The sequence below is a fragment of the Agelaius tricolor genome, unplaced genomic scaffold (assembly GCF_023055355.1).
Source record: "Agelaius tricolor isolate 1412-34295 unplaced genomic scaffold, bAgeTri1.0.p SCAF_3, whole genome shotgun sequence".
Lineage (NCBI taxonomy): Eukaryota > Metazoa > Chordata > Aves > Passeriformes > Icteridae > Agelaius > Agelaius tricolor.
Window position 1 is genome coordinate 41,079,807 of NW_027269263.1, and position 14,021 is coordinate 41,093,827.

The window sequence follows — 14,021 nt, forward strand, 5'->3', positions numbered from 1 at the left end:
ACACTCTGCTCAAGTGCCCAGGCACTGCCAGAGCTGAGCCTGTCTCTTTGCCTAAATTATGTTTCAAATCTGCTTCCTGTGGGATGTGGTTGAGGTCCTGCTGCCTAATAAAATATTGTCAAAGATGTTTAACCTACTGACTCCTTTTATTCCTGGGATATTGGGCAGGAGTCAGTTCTTGAAAAGGAACCATTTGACCAAGTTCTTGCAATGCCCTAAGAATTGGAAATACCAGCTGAGGTGTCAGTGAGTGGCCCAATATTGCAAACAAAAAAAAAAAAACAACTGCCCCTTTCTAAAAGGAAATGGTACAATCTGCTGCTCAGGTCATCTTGGAAGGAATTCAGCTTCTCAATGATATTGCTAGTGACTTTATATTTAAGAATTACTTGGATATAGATGATGTGTGACACAAGCTGTCAAACTGAGCATCCCTATCCATCAGCAACAGTGAACACTGTTGCCTTTTTTTCCTAGAGTGATTTTCCTAACTGCATCACATTATTCCCCTGTCCCTCCTTCCTCACAACCCAATTTTATTCAAGCAGTAACAAAAACATAGCTGATGTATGACTTTACTTCCACCAGTAAGTGGGAAGAGGAAAGTTCTCTATTCCTTGTCTTATCATTTGTTTCTGAGAGCAACTAATTCAAGGGATGGGGATGCAGTATGTACCAGGAAGCTTGTATTTCTGTTTTGCATATATAGGATTGAGCTTTAAGGATTAAGTTTGATTATACTTACGTTCCTTGAGAAAGACTGTAATATGGTGATGTTAAGCTCAGAAGCTGTTGTGCTAACCTTTGGTTGTTCAACTTGAGTAAGATTTCAGACATGTGCCTGACAGCTCACCAGCTTTCCAGAAATAGCCCATTCTCAGAGGGGAAGTTGGCAGGTTTGCTTGCCTCTTCAAATATTAAATTAATCTTCTACTACAGTGCAGCTATGAAGTGTGTTGGCATCTTAGCAGTGCACCAAAAATAGTGGGTAGGTTTTTCAACCAGAAGTTTTTGAAGTAAAGTTAAACAACTTAATTTTTTGGAGCACTAGCCCAGTGGAAGAGTTAAGTAATCCCATCTCTTTCTATGGGCTGTGGGAATGTATAGACATATTGAAAATAAGGCTAGATAAGACTATATACTAGATATTATAATTTCTCTGAGTTTGTAGCTTTTGGATGCATATGCCCACTTTTTATGGAGCAGGTTTGGGTTTATGTGCTGAGTTTGCAGAACCTGGCACTAACCAGTGCCTCATGCTTGAAGGAGAAACTCTTGTTGAGTAACCAGCAGAATATTTGGGTCAGCAGTCTTAAATCTTCCGCCTGTGATCTAGCAGCAACTTACTTTCTCTAAAACAGTGGGATGAGACTGGAAATGTAACATAGGACCCACCAGAAGTTTTTAGATTGTGCTTCTCATTAGACCCACCAGCAAGGTTTATGTCTAGGAGATCAAAATTTTTTACAGCTCTCATGTAGCACTGACAAAACTGGATGTGGGTTTAGATGAACAGGTGAAAGAATGTCCTAAAACAGGGAAGGCACAGCTCACACATAACGTGGTACTGTAGGAGCAAGCTTGTCCCTGTCCCAAGAGGTCAGCATATCTGTTGTGTTAGGACAAATCCTCCGTGCTTTTGGTTATCTGTATTTCATTGAAATGCCTCATCTGAGTTTCCTAAGAACTTCTGCTAGAATTAATACAAGACATATATCTTGTTAAGCTTTTTACTGCAGACTGCTGCGGATCTTGGTGAGAGCCTTCTCTACCAGTTGTGACTCAAAACAATCCCGCTGATAGGAAGCTCTGCAGGCTTCATGAATCAACAAAATCATCTCCCTGTAGGGTTTTAAATTGACAGAACAATCATGATGTATTTTACAGAGACTAATCTGGCATAATTGGATTTCAGATATTTAACAAGACCAACGCCCTTCCGCTCCCATCCAGCTCTACCAAAGTTCTCAGAGGAATCCAGCAGATGCTCTGTGCCTGCCTTGTGAACAGCAGGATGCTACTTGCACAACCATCTTTCCCCAATAATTTCTTTAGTTTTTGACAAGTGGTTGTCATGTCTTTTGTTTTACTAGGTTAGTGGTGTAATGACTTCAGGAAGAGCTTGTGTCATTCCTGTTGTTAGTACCTGCTCAATGGGTCTTTGCTAGATTTACCTAAATATATATATCCTGTGATGTGAAACAAGCAGAACTGTAAAAGGTGACAAGTGTTAATACTGAAATACATCGTGGTTGCCAAAAGTGGTAATCTGTGCTTAGGTTTCTGGGATCTTTTTCTTCAATAGTTTTATTTTCATAACTTTTTTGAGCACTTTCGAATTGCTTGTAGCAAGTTGTAATGAAGCATCACTAATTTATTGTTCTGGGCAACACAAGGAATACTAAACTGTTGTAAGATCATTTACACTGATAATTAGTTGTTCATGTTCAAATCTATTAAAGTTGTATTAATCTTTTTCTCCAGATCACTGCTTGATGAGCTGCAGCTGAAATATTTAACACTTCACACTTATGCCATTGGAGATGGAGCCCAAAGCCAATAACCTCATTTTTGGGTGTCAGCGAAGCTCAACCTCTGACGATGACTCTGGCTGTGCCTTGGAGGAATATGCCTGGGTCCCCCCAGGCCTCAGACCAGAGCAGGTACCAACCATGTTTCTGCATTTTAAAAATAAGCCTCGTAAGGACTGTCTGAGGGAGTGATATGCTGCCTCTGTAAGTCTAATTAAATTCTTATAATACATAAAACTTTAATTCATGTAGAACTTTTCACTTCTTTTTTGTTTCCTGTCCAATGGGGCTGTGTGTAATGAGCTTCAAGTTCTCAGCCCTGAGGAGTTTTATGTTCCAAAAAAGTTCCCAGTCAAGGTTTTTCAAAAAGTATATGCTGCAGTGGTATGTATTGCTGAGTAAAAGCAGCATAGAAGTTTGCTTTGTTTTTAAAAGAAGTTACTAGGTTAAATTAAAGTTCATGGCATGCCTCATGACATTGTGCTCACTGGCCAAGTATTTCACTGCACTTGTATGGCTCTTTAAATAATCAGGCATTTGACATCTAGAATATGGATGGTACGACAGCGCATATAAATGAAAGTGTTCAGTCACTGTGACAGGTAATAATGTATTTTACGCTTGTTTAAATAGTTGTATGGCTGCCATTTGTTCATGCCAGGATTCCTCTTGCATGGTGTCTGGAGCTGACACTTGTGGCTTGGTTGGGCTGTGCTTTCCCCTCTTTTCAGTCCCCTCTTTTTGTGCAACATCGCATGGCAATGGGAATATAAGTGAAAGTATTGCTGACCAAGTTGCTGTGGGAGACCAGAATGAACTGCTCATGGTATTAATTCATGGTACTGATGATATTGCAACTGTGCTGAAGCTGTGTACTCAGGAATATTCAGAACTCAAGACTTCAGTGTTAAATGGCCAGGGTGGCTTTGCAACATCTGCTAAAGGAGGCAGAGCAATCCTGGCAAGCTTATACAGTCCATAGTTTAAAAAAGTGCAGAAGATGTCTCTTTTTTGCAATGCAGAGATTTTCTTAATAATGAGTAAAGTAACAAGTCAGCAGGAATTGCAAATAACAGGCTATTTTTAGGGCAACTCTTTTTATCACTTACTTAAGCATCTATAAGGATCCTGATGAATCAGACCTTAAGGCAAACAGTGAGCTAACATTCTGCCAGAACAATTAAATGCCCTAAAATATCCTCATAATCCCAGCTAGCCCAAACTCACCAAAGATGGGAGGACTTTTCCCCCAGAAGGATTACTTATTTTGAGAATAGTGCAATAAACTTGAGAAAAGGGCATAAGCTATTTTTAAAGCTTTACTTCTTGCTGCATGTGATCTTCTCCTGGAGCATCCTGAAATATAGTCAGTAGCAAGTGGGCATATAGTAGACTTCAGTTGTTTAAATTTTGGTTAAATGAAGAGCAAGTCATGTTTTGTACTACCTGTCTCTCATAATTTTGATTGCTTCCTGACTTAAGTGACTGATTAATGCTTTTTTTTCATCTGTCTTGCACAGTAATAAGCTGTTGACCTGAGCATTATTTAAATCTGTATGGCAAGTAATATTTTTGCCAATAGTCAGCTCTTACAGCCCCAGGCCTCGTGACAAGCTGGAAACTGCATAGGAAAAACAATAAATCTGTAGCTGTTCCACAAAAATATTTTTTGCCATTGGGCTTTGTCATAGTGTTCATTACAGCTTTCCTGTCATAATATTCTTCTGAAAAAAAAGAAAAAAAAAAAGAGCAAAGACTGATACAAAAACATTCATCCCGTGAAAATTTCCTGGTTAATTTGCATCTGATTGAAATGTGGCTGGATCCAGCCTCCTCCCAAGGGAAGGATGTTTCCACCTTCTGACCAAAGCCCACATGGAAGCAATGAAAGCTGATGCTTTGGGTGAACCTGATCAGCAGGAGACTACAAAACAGCTTTTGTCTCAACAATGTGTAAAATGCAGAGAGCAAATTAAATTTGTTTATATAGTGGCTGTTTTCTGGAAAGCTTCGTGCCTTGTGTGGTAAATTGCAGAGGGAAACTTAGAATTTCCATGGAGTTGTTGACCGGCCCTGAAGGGGGTGGGAATAATGAGAACATTAAATGTGCATAATTTATGATACCCCCCTAATTGTCACTGCAAATTGCATTCCAGAAAAGCAATTCAGCAGCTGGGTGCTAGTTTTATCAGAGACTTCAGGTTTGCTGAGCTGGTTCATCTGTGTCTTGTATTTTCAGCACAAACCCTGTCACAGTCTAATGTAGCGTGACCTCTTCTTCCTTAGTAAATGAGATCTGAGACAAAACAGTAGCCAAAGGACACTGGCAGTGCTTGGGGCCTGTGTGTCCCTGGGTCTGAACTCTGCATTTCTCCTGGTCAGGTCCAGCTGTATTTTGCCTGCTTGCCAGAGGAGAAGGTCCCTTATGTTAACAGCCCTGGAGAGAAACACCGGATTAAACAACTTCTCTATCAGCTGCCACCCCATGATAACGAGGTAAATACAGAATTTAGGATGAACTGTCAGGGCTTGGGTCTCCCTGGCAGCTTTTCCATGGAGAATTACCTGCCTGTGTATTTATTACAAGCCTAAACCATGGCCTGCAGTGGCATCTGAGCTATAAAGCAGCACGGTGTGTACACTGAGTCCATTGTTCAGCTGTCCACTTGGCTTGTGTGCAGATAAGAGCTGTCTGGAAGGACACTGCCTTTGCTTGTTAGGGAGGCTGGTGTCACTGCAATAAACTTAACACAAGTTGGTTTTATAGTGTTTGCAGCCACCCACCAATTACCAGGAACCTACAAATTCCTGGAATTGCATTGTGGCGCACAAAAAGGATGCTTTGTGATAGTAAAAGGTTTGCATCTCAGTTATGCAGTGTAATTTGGAGTAGAAGTGGAAATAACAAACAAGCTCTTTGTAAGGAAAGGGGCGGGGGTGTCAGTACTTAAGGTCTTGTGTATACTGCAACACTTAGTCGTGGGCACTTAACCATAAATCTAAAGGACAATATTATGGCTGATTTAGGTTCATTCTGTTATTTGAGGTTAGCAGCAGACTTTGGGCTAGCTTCTAAAAATCTTTTCTCTTGCCTAAACAACTCCTCAGTTTAGCGTGGTGGGTTTTTTCCTGTAATAAAAAAAAATACCTCTCCATATTAATTTTGTGTTATGCCATATTACCTAAATATTAAGATGGTAGAGAAGGCAAGCAGGAGAAGTTTAATTATAATTGGCAGCATGCCTGATGAATTCCTTGCATATATGCATTTACTTACTCATCTGTTCCATTAGAAGCTCAGTCTCTAATGTAAGTTCTCCTGTGTTTTCACTGGAAGGTGAGATACTGCCAGTCGCTGAGTGAAGAGGAAAAGAAGGAGCTGCAGATGTTCAGTTCTCAGCGCAAAAAGGAGGCACTGGGACGAGGCACTATTAAACTGCTCTCCAGAGCAGTGATGCATGCTGTTTGTGAGCAGGTAACATACTGGTGCCATAGGCTACCTGCTGGGCTGAATAATGTCAAACTACAGTATCTCAGTATTAAAATTTAAACTTACGTCTGTGTCTGAAAACAACAGCAACAAAAGATTACTTTTGAAACTGCATGGAAGAAGAAAGACGGTAGTTCTTGCTTAAGCAAAATGTAACCTTTGATACTACCAGGAATGAAGTGACTCTTTGATATATTTCCTACTCAAAAAAAACCCCTAATGCTGATTCATATTAAAGTAATGGCAGATAAAAAGCAGACATATGCTTTAAAATGTTATTTTGTATAAAATTAACTTAAATTCACAGAAGGTTCATTGAGATGCAGTTCATCTAGACCAAAACTGATAATATTTTTTTTTAATTTAAATATTTTTTAAATTTTTAAAAACATTTATTTATTTTCTTGTCAGAATTTTGGAATCAAATCTGATATTGGGTCTTGTGTTTTACCTTAGTTTAAATGCAAGAAGCTAGTAGTTTTGGATGGGAAGTGTGCTCACTTTCTGGGTTTGCTCCTAGTGCGGTACAAAAGTCAATGGCGGTGAAGTTGCGGTTTTTGCCTCAAGAGCTGGGCCTGGTGTGTGCTGGCATCCCTCCTGTTTCGTGTGCTTCACGTGCAACGAGCTTCTTGTTGACCTTATCTACTTCTACCAAGATGGAAAAATTCACTGTGGCAGACACCATGCTGAACTCCTCAAACCTCGATGTTCAGCCTGCGATGAGGTAGAGAATTCACATTTTACAGCCAAGCTACACTCCTGTCGTTCACTTCACAAACTGCATCACTTCAGAAATTCCTAACTCCAGATGCAGTCACTTAAGAAGTCAGGACTGCTGCATAGATGTGTTTGAATGCTAAGGGATATTAATTTCTTGTCAAACTGAAAATATTACAAGCAATAAGATGGTATTTAGAAAGCAAACACCTGTTTAGAATTGAACATTCTCAAATATTACAAAATATTATCCTTATAGAAGTTTCTTTAATGGTTGAGTTCAGGGGTTCCTTTTTTTTTTGGCTGTAGAATGTACTGTTTTTCTTTCTTTTTATTTTTGTTGTGGGCAATTGTTGCTTCCATCTTTGTATTCAAAAGGGAGCAAAATGAAAATAAATTTTGTGTGTGAACTGCAGAGTTAAGATACTTTACATGCTCTAACTCCCAAGGTGAGGTTTTGGCCACTTAACTAAAAGTATCCCTTTTATCTCTGAAAAGATAATTTTTGCTGATGAGTGCACAGAAGCTGAAGGTCGCCACTGGCACATGAAACACTTCTGTTGCCTCGAGTGTGAAACCATCCTGGGTGGACAGAGGTACATCATGAAGGATGGGCGCCCGTTCTGCTGTAACTGTTTTGAATCACTCTATGCAGAATACTGTGAGACCTGTGGGGAACACATTGGTAAGTGTGTCCTTTTTAAGAATTAAACTTACAAATTAAGGGAAAGCCAATTTATGAAATTATTTCACATTCCAGAAGTATGAATTCTGCAAGTAAATTTTTAGAGAGACCCAGAGCATTGCTTTTTCTCTCTTTCCAGGTGTTGACCACGCTCAGATGACCTATGATGGACAGCACTGGCACGCCACAGAAACTTGCTTCTCTTGTGCTCAGTGCAAGACCTCTTTGCTTGGCTGCCCTTTCCTTCCAAAGCAAGGGCAGATTTACTGTTCAAAAGCCTGCAGCCTGGGAGAGGATGTTCATGCCTCCGACTCTTCTGATTCTGCATTTCAGTCGGCTCGATCCAGAGATTCCCGGAGGAGCGTCCGCATGGGAAAGAGCAGCCGGTCAGCCGACCAGTGCCGCCAGTCTCTGCTCCTGTCGCCGGCCCTCAATTACAAATTTCCTGGCCTTTCAGACAATGCTGATGATACTCTTTCTCGTAAGCTGGATGATTTAAGCCTTTCAAGGGAAGAGGCAGGCTTTGTTAATGAAGACTTTTGGAAAGGAAGAGTAGAGCAAGATGTGCCTGAAGACCCTGAAGAATGGGCTGAGCACGAAGACTACATGACCCAACTTCTTCTGAAGTTTGGTGATAAAAGCCTCTTCCAGCAACCCACTGAAGTAGACATTAGATCAAGTGAACACTGGATTTCTGATAGCATGGTCAAGAGCAAGTTGGACTTGAAAAAAAATAATCCAAGCCTAGCAAGTAAGAAGTATCAATCAGACATGTACTGGGCCCAGTCACAAGATGGGTTGGGAGACTCTGCATATGGCAGCCACCCAGGCCCTGCCAGCAGCAGGAAAATCCAGGAGCTAGACATGGAACATGGGGCCTCAGGATACAAACATGACCAAGCACCGTGGTATGGAGGTTCACTGGAATGTTTGTCTGACCTGAAACAGCAAGAACAAAGTGTTCGAGACTCAATGGATTCCTTGGCTTTGTCTAACATAACAGGTAATGGGGAAATCAGTTAATGGTTTTGATGGAGAGGTCAACAAAAGCATGTGTGTTGGAGTATTTTGAAGGAAAATTTTTCATTTTAGTGATTTCTAAAAAACTTTAGTATCAAGAGATGCATGTAAAGTAGGCAGCAGCTTTTATCAAGCCCATAATCTTTTACTGCTACTTAAAATCCTATTAGATTCTTCTCCTTTTCTTTTGAATTACCTTTTTTTTGCTTTAAGCAATAATGTTAAACAGAATAGCAGTCTTCAACTACACACTTATTATATACAAACCACTGCTTTAAGCAAATTACTATTTTTCCATACCTTATGTATAAGAAGTTGCATTATATATTAGGATGATATTAAAGATAATCTACAAAACACTTTAGATAACTTCCTGTTTTGCTTGTAAAAATATGTAGAAAATCTGAAAGGATGGTAAACTTCTTAGCCTTAGGCAATTAGATTTGTGAGATTTCTTTTTCCCCACTTACTAAAGGGAAACTGATAGTGCACTTTTATGAACCTCCTTGTCAAACATGACTTTATCCCCCACAGGGATAGAGTGTGTGCTAACTTTCCTCTCCTATTTCTGTACAAAAAGCCCAAACCTGGCAGTTAAGACCCATTTGAAAAGTTGTCCAGTCATCATCTCCTTTCCTTTCCTCCTGTAATCTGAATTAGGGCAGCTACTTGTCTAGCTGAGGCCCAACGACAGGCTGGCTGCATTTGTCAAGCAGCAGTGAAGGAACTGAGGAGGGGAGCTTGGTTCAGGGGGCATGGGAGGAGGAGACACTGGAGGTGTTGCACCTGGGACCATCAAGGGCATGTGATGCTTTTGATGATTTTTTGAGAGTAAGGATCCTTCTTTGCAAGGCAGTAAGCTTGGCTTCCCTGTCGGAACAGCTGGAACACAAATTTGGCAACACTAGAAATGTGACATATTTTAGCCTTAAGAATGGCAAGCATAGACTGCAGAATAATTTTAAGTAATTTTAAGTAATCCTTTTTTTTAAACCACATACCTGTATGTATATTTCAAAATTTTCGACCCATTGAACTTCTGCTCTTGATGTCCTCACAACAGCTAATTCTTTAGTCATCAGAGTTAATAGTTAAATGTTTTAAGTCAAAACAAAGCTTATTGTACTATGAAGGGAGTGGTTTTGGTAATAGTTCAAAAAAACACTTGGTGACAAGAAATGTTTCATATTTTGTTATAATACTTGTCTCTTTGGTTCTCCTCTCATTTTCTTTTTCCTCCTTTCTCCATTCCCACCACAGGGGCTTCAATGGATGGAGAAGGCAAGCCACGGCCATCTCTCTACTCTTTGCAAACTTTCCAAGAACTGGAGGTGGAGGACTGTGAGAAGATGAGCAACATGGGAACTCTGAATTCTTCAATGCTCCATCGGAGCACTGAGTCCTTGAAGAGCCTGAGCTCAGAGTTGTGTCAGGAAAAAGTGTTGCCAGAGGAAAAGCCAGTGCAGGTGCCTGTACTGAGACGATCCAAATCCCAGTCTAGACCACAACAAGTGAAGTTCTCAGATGATGTTATTGATAATGGAAGTTATGAGAACCTTGAAATACGTCAGCCTCCCATGAGTGAAAGGACTCGCAGGCGTGTTTACCATTTTGAAGAGCGTGGAAGTCGGCCTTCTCACCACCGCAGAAGAAGTAGGAAGTCTCGTTCAGATAATGCACTTAATTTGGCCACAGAAAGAAGATGCTCTCCAAGAGAGAGATTTCGTTATTACTCCCCTCAGGATCATGAAAAATTTATTCAGAATAGAAGCTCACGTGAGCTTCGGGCCTATATCCAAAATGCAGAGCTGTACGGACAATATGCCCATACCAGGTCTGACTATGCACTTCGGAATCAGGTGGTTGATAAGTTCTTTGGATTGTATGGGGAGGAAGATGACTCCTGGTGTTCAACTTCATCCTCATCATCTGATTCTGAAGAGGAAGGATATTTTCTAGGACAGCCAATTCCACAGCCACGGTCATTGAGATATCCATACTATACAGATGATCTTTCTGGTCCAACTACTGCGTTATCCAGTTCTCAGTTTGGACAAAGGACAACCAAATCAAAGAAGAAGAGGGGACACAAAGGAAAAAATTGTATTATATCTTAATTAATTACTAGTATTTCTTAACTGAGAGGACCAGTCAATTCTGTAGCTACAGTTTGAACCACATCTTTTTTATATTAATAATTGTACTTAGGCAAGTTGCTGAAGTTCATAATGCTTTGCCACTGTAAATGATAACTGTGCCAGAGTTTACATTGTAAAAGTAACATCCAGAAAGAAATGTCACCATGCCAAATGATCTGCTCAGATACTGCTAGGTTTACATACTGTGTTTCAGCTGTCAAAATACTGTTACTGCAGTTCTTAATACAGAGGTTTTGTAGACATTTTATTTTATGCTCACTATTCACCTACGTTGAATTATCCGAGAGAGAGGATTTGACAAAGATGAATAAATAAAAATGTCAGTCCTGTGCTGTAGCTATAGACACATGGGGTGCTCTTTGACTTCTTTCTCTTGCTGCCAAGAAAAAGAAGGCTCTACACTGTGCCCTTTCTTCATTGATAAAGCTCACTCTTCCTTATTCAAGTTTCCATACAAAAACTGGATTCTTTTTATATGTAAAATGCTCCTTGAGAAAGCAAAAATCATAATGTGGGAGCTGAAATGCTTGAAGCCTTGATGTATCCTAAAGCAGCAGTGAATGTTTTGTACATTTAACTTTCATGGTTTTTCCTCTACAATTTTTTGAGAAAGTGTGAGGTGGCTGGTTTTGGTTTGGGGTTTTTTTCATGCCTGTTTAAAGGAAAATATTAATTCAGCTTCTGGAAATTGGACTTAGCTGCCAATGAGTGGTGATGTTTTTTCTGCCATGTCCCCCACCCTTCAGCAGTGAGAGAGGTACCACTGCTGGAGTCCTTTGCTCAGGCATGTAACCCCATTTAAGTCAATGGATCCACTTATGTAACAAGTATTTTCACATGGGCTTAAAGGATTAGGCTCCAGAATTGTGTCTTTTCACATGCATTATCCAGGTTTTAAAATGTATTAGCTGCAATTCTAAGTCAAAAAAAGTTGATATTTATAATGTAGTATTTCATAGGCTTAAATGTATTCATAATTTAACAGTGCAAATACTAATGTACATATTGTACAGTTAAAATTTTAAAATCTGAATATTTTTATATCCCCGAATTTGAAGAAGTTTGTTACAATATCAAACTAGATTTGTTAGGGGTTTACCAGCAGTGTTATGGATCAAATATTGCTTGTATTTTAGTCAGGGGGTTTAAGTTGAAAAATGTTCAGTGCAAAACAGCTTAATTTTGTCTACTAGGTATTAAAAGCTCTATATGCATGGTGGGGCTATGTAAATACTCTCTACGGCCCTCTTAATCTTACAAGTATTATTTATGGGTCAAGCAAAATGTAAACTATATAAATGTAAAAACCACACAAGCTTGGAATATATCATTACAACCAATATGCCACTCCTGTGGACGTGATTTTTTTTATTATTGTTCCCCCTCCTTCCCCAGAAATAATTTCTGAAGTTTGCTTACCTAAAGGAAGAGAGATACTAAGTGGTTCTAGAAGGCAAGCTGGACAAAACTATAAAGTAGGAGGTAATCACAGTAGTTGCCTTGAACACCAGATATGGAGCAGGAACTATTTAAAGTTATAATAAACTTCTTCCACTGTTTTAAATAAAGGCCAGGAATTTCTTAACAGTGATATCCACTAATGAAGATAGTTCCATTTCACAGGCTTTTTTTTGTAAGAATCATCTATTATTTCATTCATTTCCTTTCTTCAGGTGGTCAGAAAGCCAATGGCTTTTGTATTTACTAAGCTTGCCCTTCTTGAGGATAGAAAAGTATGGAAACAAAAGCAGCTAGAAGTAAGGGAGGGAATGAACATGAGCACTGGTTTGCACCAAAGAAAATTAGGCTATTGCTAAGGGTAATCAGACTAGCAGTTAATTGCTTGTATTTTTCAGGGTAAAATGACCAGAGGTGGTACTCACCACATAGGTCATTTTCCCAGCACACACAGGTCTTGTGGAGGTGGAAGCTGATCAAAGCCATGCCTGGGTGCCTCGTGGGGTGCTTCCATCTGGCTGCTGCGGGGCTCAAGCAGCTTTCCTAGCAGCCATGTGCCTGCTGGGCTCAGTTATGCTACAGCCACCACATTGGCAGGGCTTACGGGGCTGGAGATGCTGACTTGCTCATAACCCCCTGCCCCAGGATGCTCCAAGGATGATTAGGACCTTCCACTCTCACCTGAGTTTCCAAAAATGGGAAACCAGGATCCTCAGAAACAAAATACTGTGCCACTACTGCTGTGTCACATGTTGGAGACATGGAGAAATGTCTCCACAAGTAATTCTTCTGATGCCACACCATCTCCTGAGATGCACCAGATGTACTCTCCCAAACTGTAGTACCTTATGGAATATTACAGTTCTCCTAGATTGTTAACTGCTTCTTAATACTTTCTTTTTTAAAAAAAAAGTTTAAAGATTATTATATGACTTCATTTTTTTCAGCTTGACATATACAATATCTTACTATTTTTGACAACTTGTTATGAGAAATATTTCTAATTGATTCCTCCACCTTGAAGGGAATGGTATGGGATATAGTGTCTGTGACCAGCACAAGACTCAGATACAGTCACAAAAGCTCTGAAGTGTGGTTAGTGTTACTGGAAGTAGTACCCATATTCCTAGTGGAGCATGTATCCCGGTAGGCACCTAAGCATGACACAGCTCCTCACTCACTACCCCCCAGTGGGATGGGGGAGAGAAAAATAAGAAAACTCATGGGCTGAGCTGAAGACCATTTAATAGATACAAACAAACTCCAAACAGAAAGCCCTGCAGTGATACCAAAAAACCCACTAGCTCAGCACTAGCCAATACCCAGCCTGTCCTTGAACAGCAGCAGCCCTGGCAAACTCCTCACCCCCATCCCTAGTTTTACATGCCAAGCATGATGCCCTATCACCTGTGGTCAGTTGGGATCAGCTGTCCTGACTGTGTTCCCTCCCGACATCTTGTGCACTCCCACCCTCCTCACTGGTGCTGTGGGCTGAGAGGCAGAAAAGGCCTTGACTCTGGGTAAGCTCTGCTCAGCAACAGCTAAAACATCCCAGTGTTATCACCATGTTTCCAGGAAAAACCTGAAGCAAAGCACCACTGCACCAGCCTTTATGAAGAACATTTAACTCCATCCCAGCCACACCCAGTACAACCTTCCTGACAGTAAAACATACTAAGGTAAAACTTTATCCTCATCAAAATTGAAAATCTTGCAGACAAGAGGGTGACAAGGCTTTGGTCCTTCTCTGATACCTGGCATTACCTCCTTTCATATCAATAGTGGTTTTGTTGCTGATTTTCACCTTTACTGCTCACATTGTCACTCAAAGCTGCCAACTCTCCCAAGTGAGGTTACAGAAGTAACCACTTCAGTCTCAGCAGACAGCACTAAATTTCCATACTCTTTCAATTTCCACCTTCTTTTTAATTTTTAAGGGTATCTGCAACATTAAGAAGTGC

General features: G+C 40.3%; 1 protein-coding gene across 3 annotated transcripts in view; it reads left to right on the top strand.

The window, feature by feature from the left end:
• The window catches only part of PRICKLE1 (prickle planar cell polarity protein 1), a 65,868-nt gene extending 53,926 nt beyond the window's left edge, over nt 1-11,942 (top strand). For all 3 annotated transcript variants that reach the window (XM_071423580.1, XM_071423582.1, XM_071423581.1), the window contains exons 2-8: nt 2,485-2,663; nt 4,914-5,027; nt 5,869-6,006; nt 6,542-6,745; nt 7,237-7,423; nt 7,563-8,426; nt 9,704-11,942. In XM_071423580.1, coding sequence (XP_071279681.1) covers nt 2,532-2,663; nt 4,914-5,027; nt 5,869-6,006; nt 6,542-6,745; nt 7,237-7,423; nt 7,563-8,426; nt 9,704-10,560 — 2,496 coding nt within the window. In that variant the 5' untranslated portion in view covers nt 2,485-2,531 and the 3' untranslated portion in view covers nt 10,561-11,942. The remainder of the gene's footprint in view (nt 1-2,484; nt 2,664-4,913; nt 5,028-5,868; nt 6,007-6,541; nt 6,746-7,236; nt 7,424-7,562; nt 8,427-9,703) is intronic.
• Nucleotides 11,943-14,021: the final 2,079 nt, after the last annotated feature.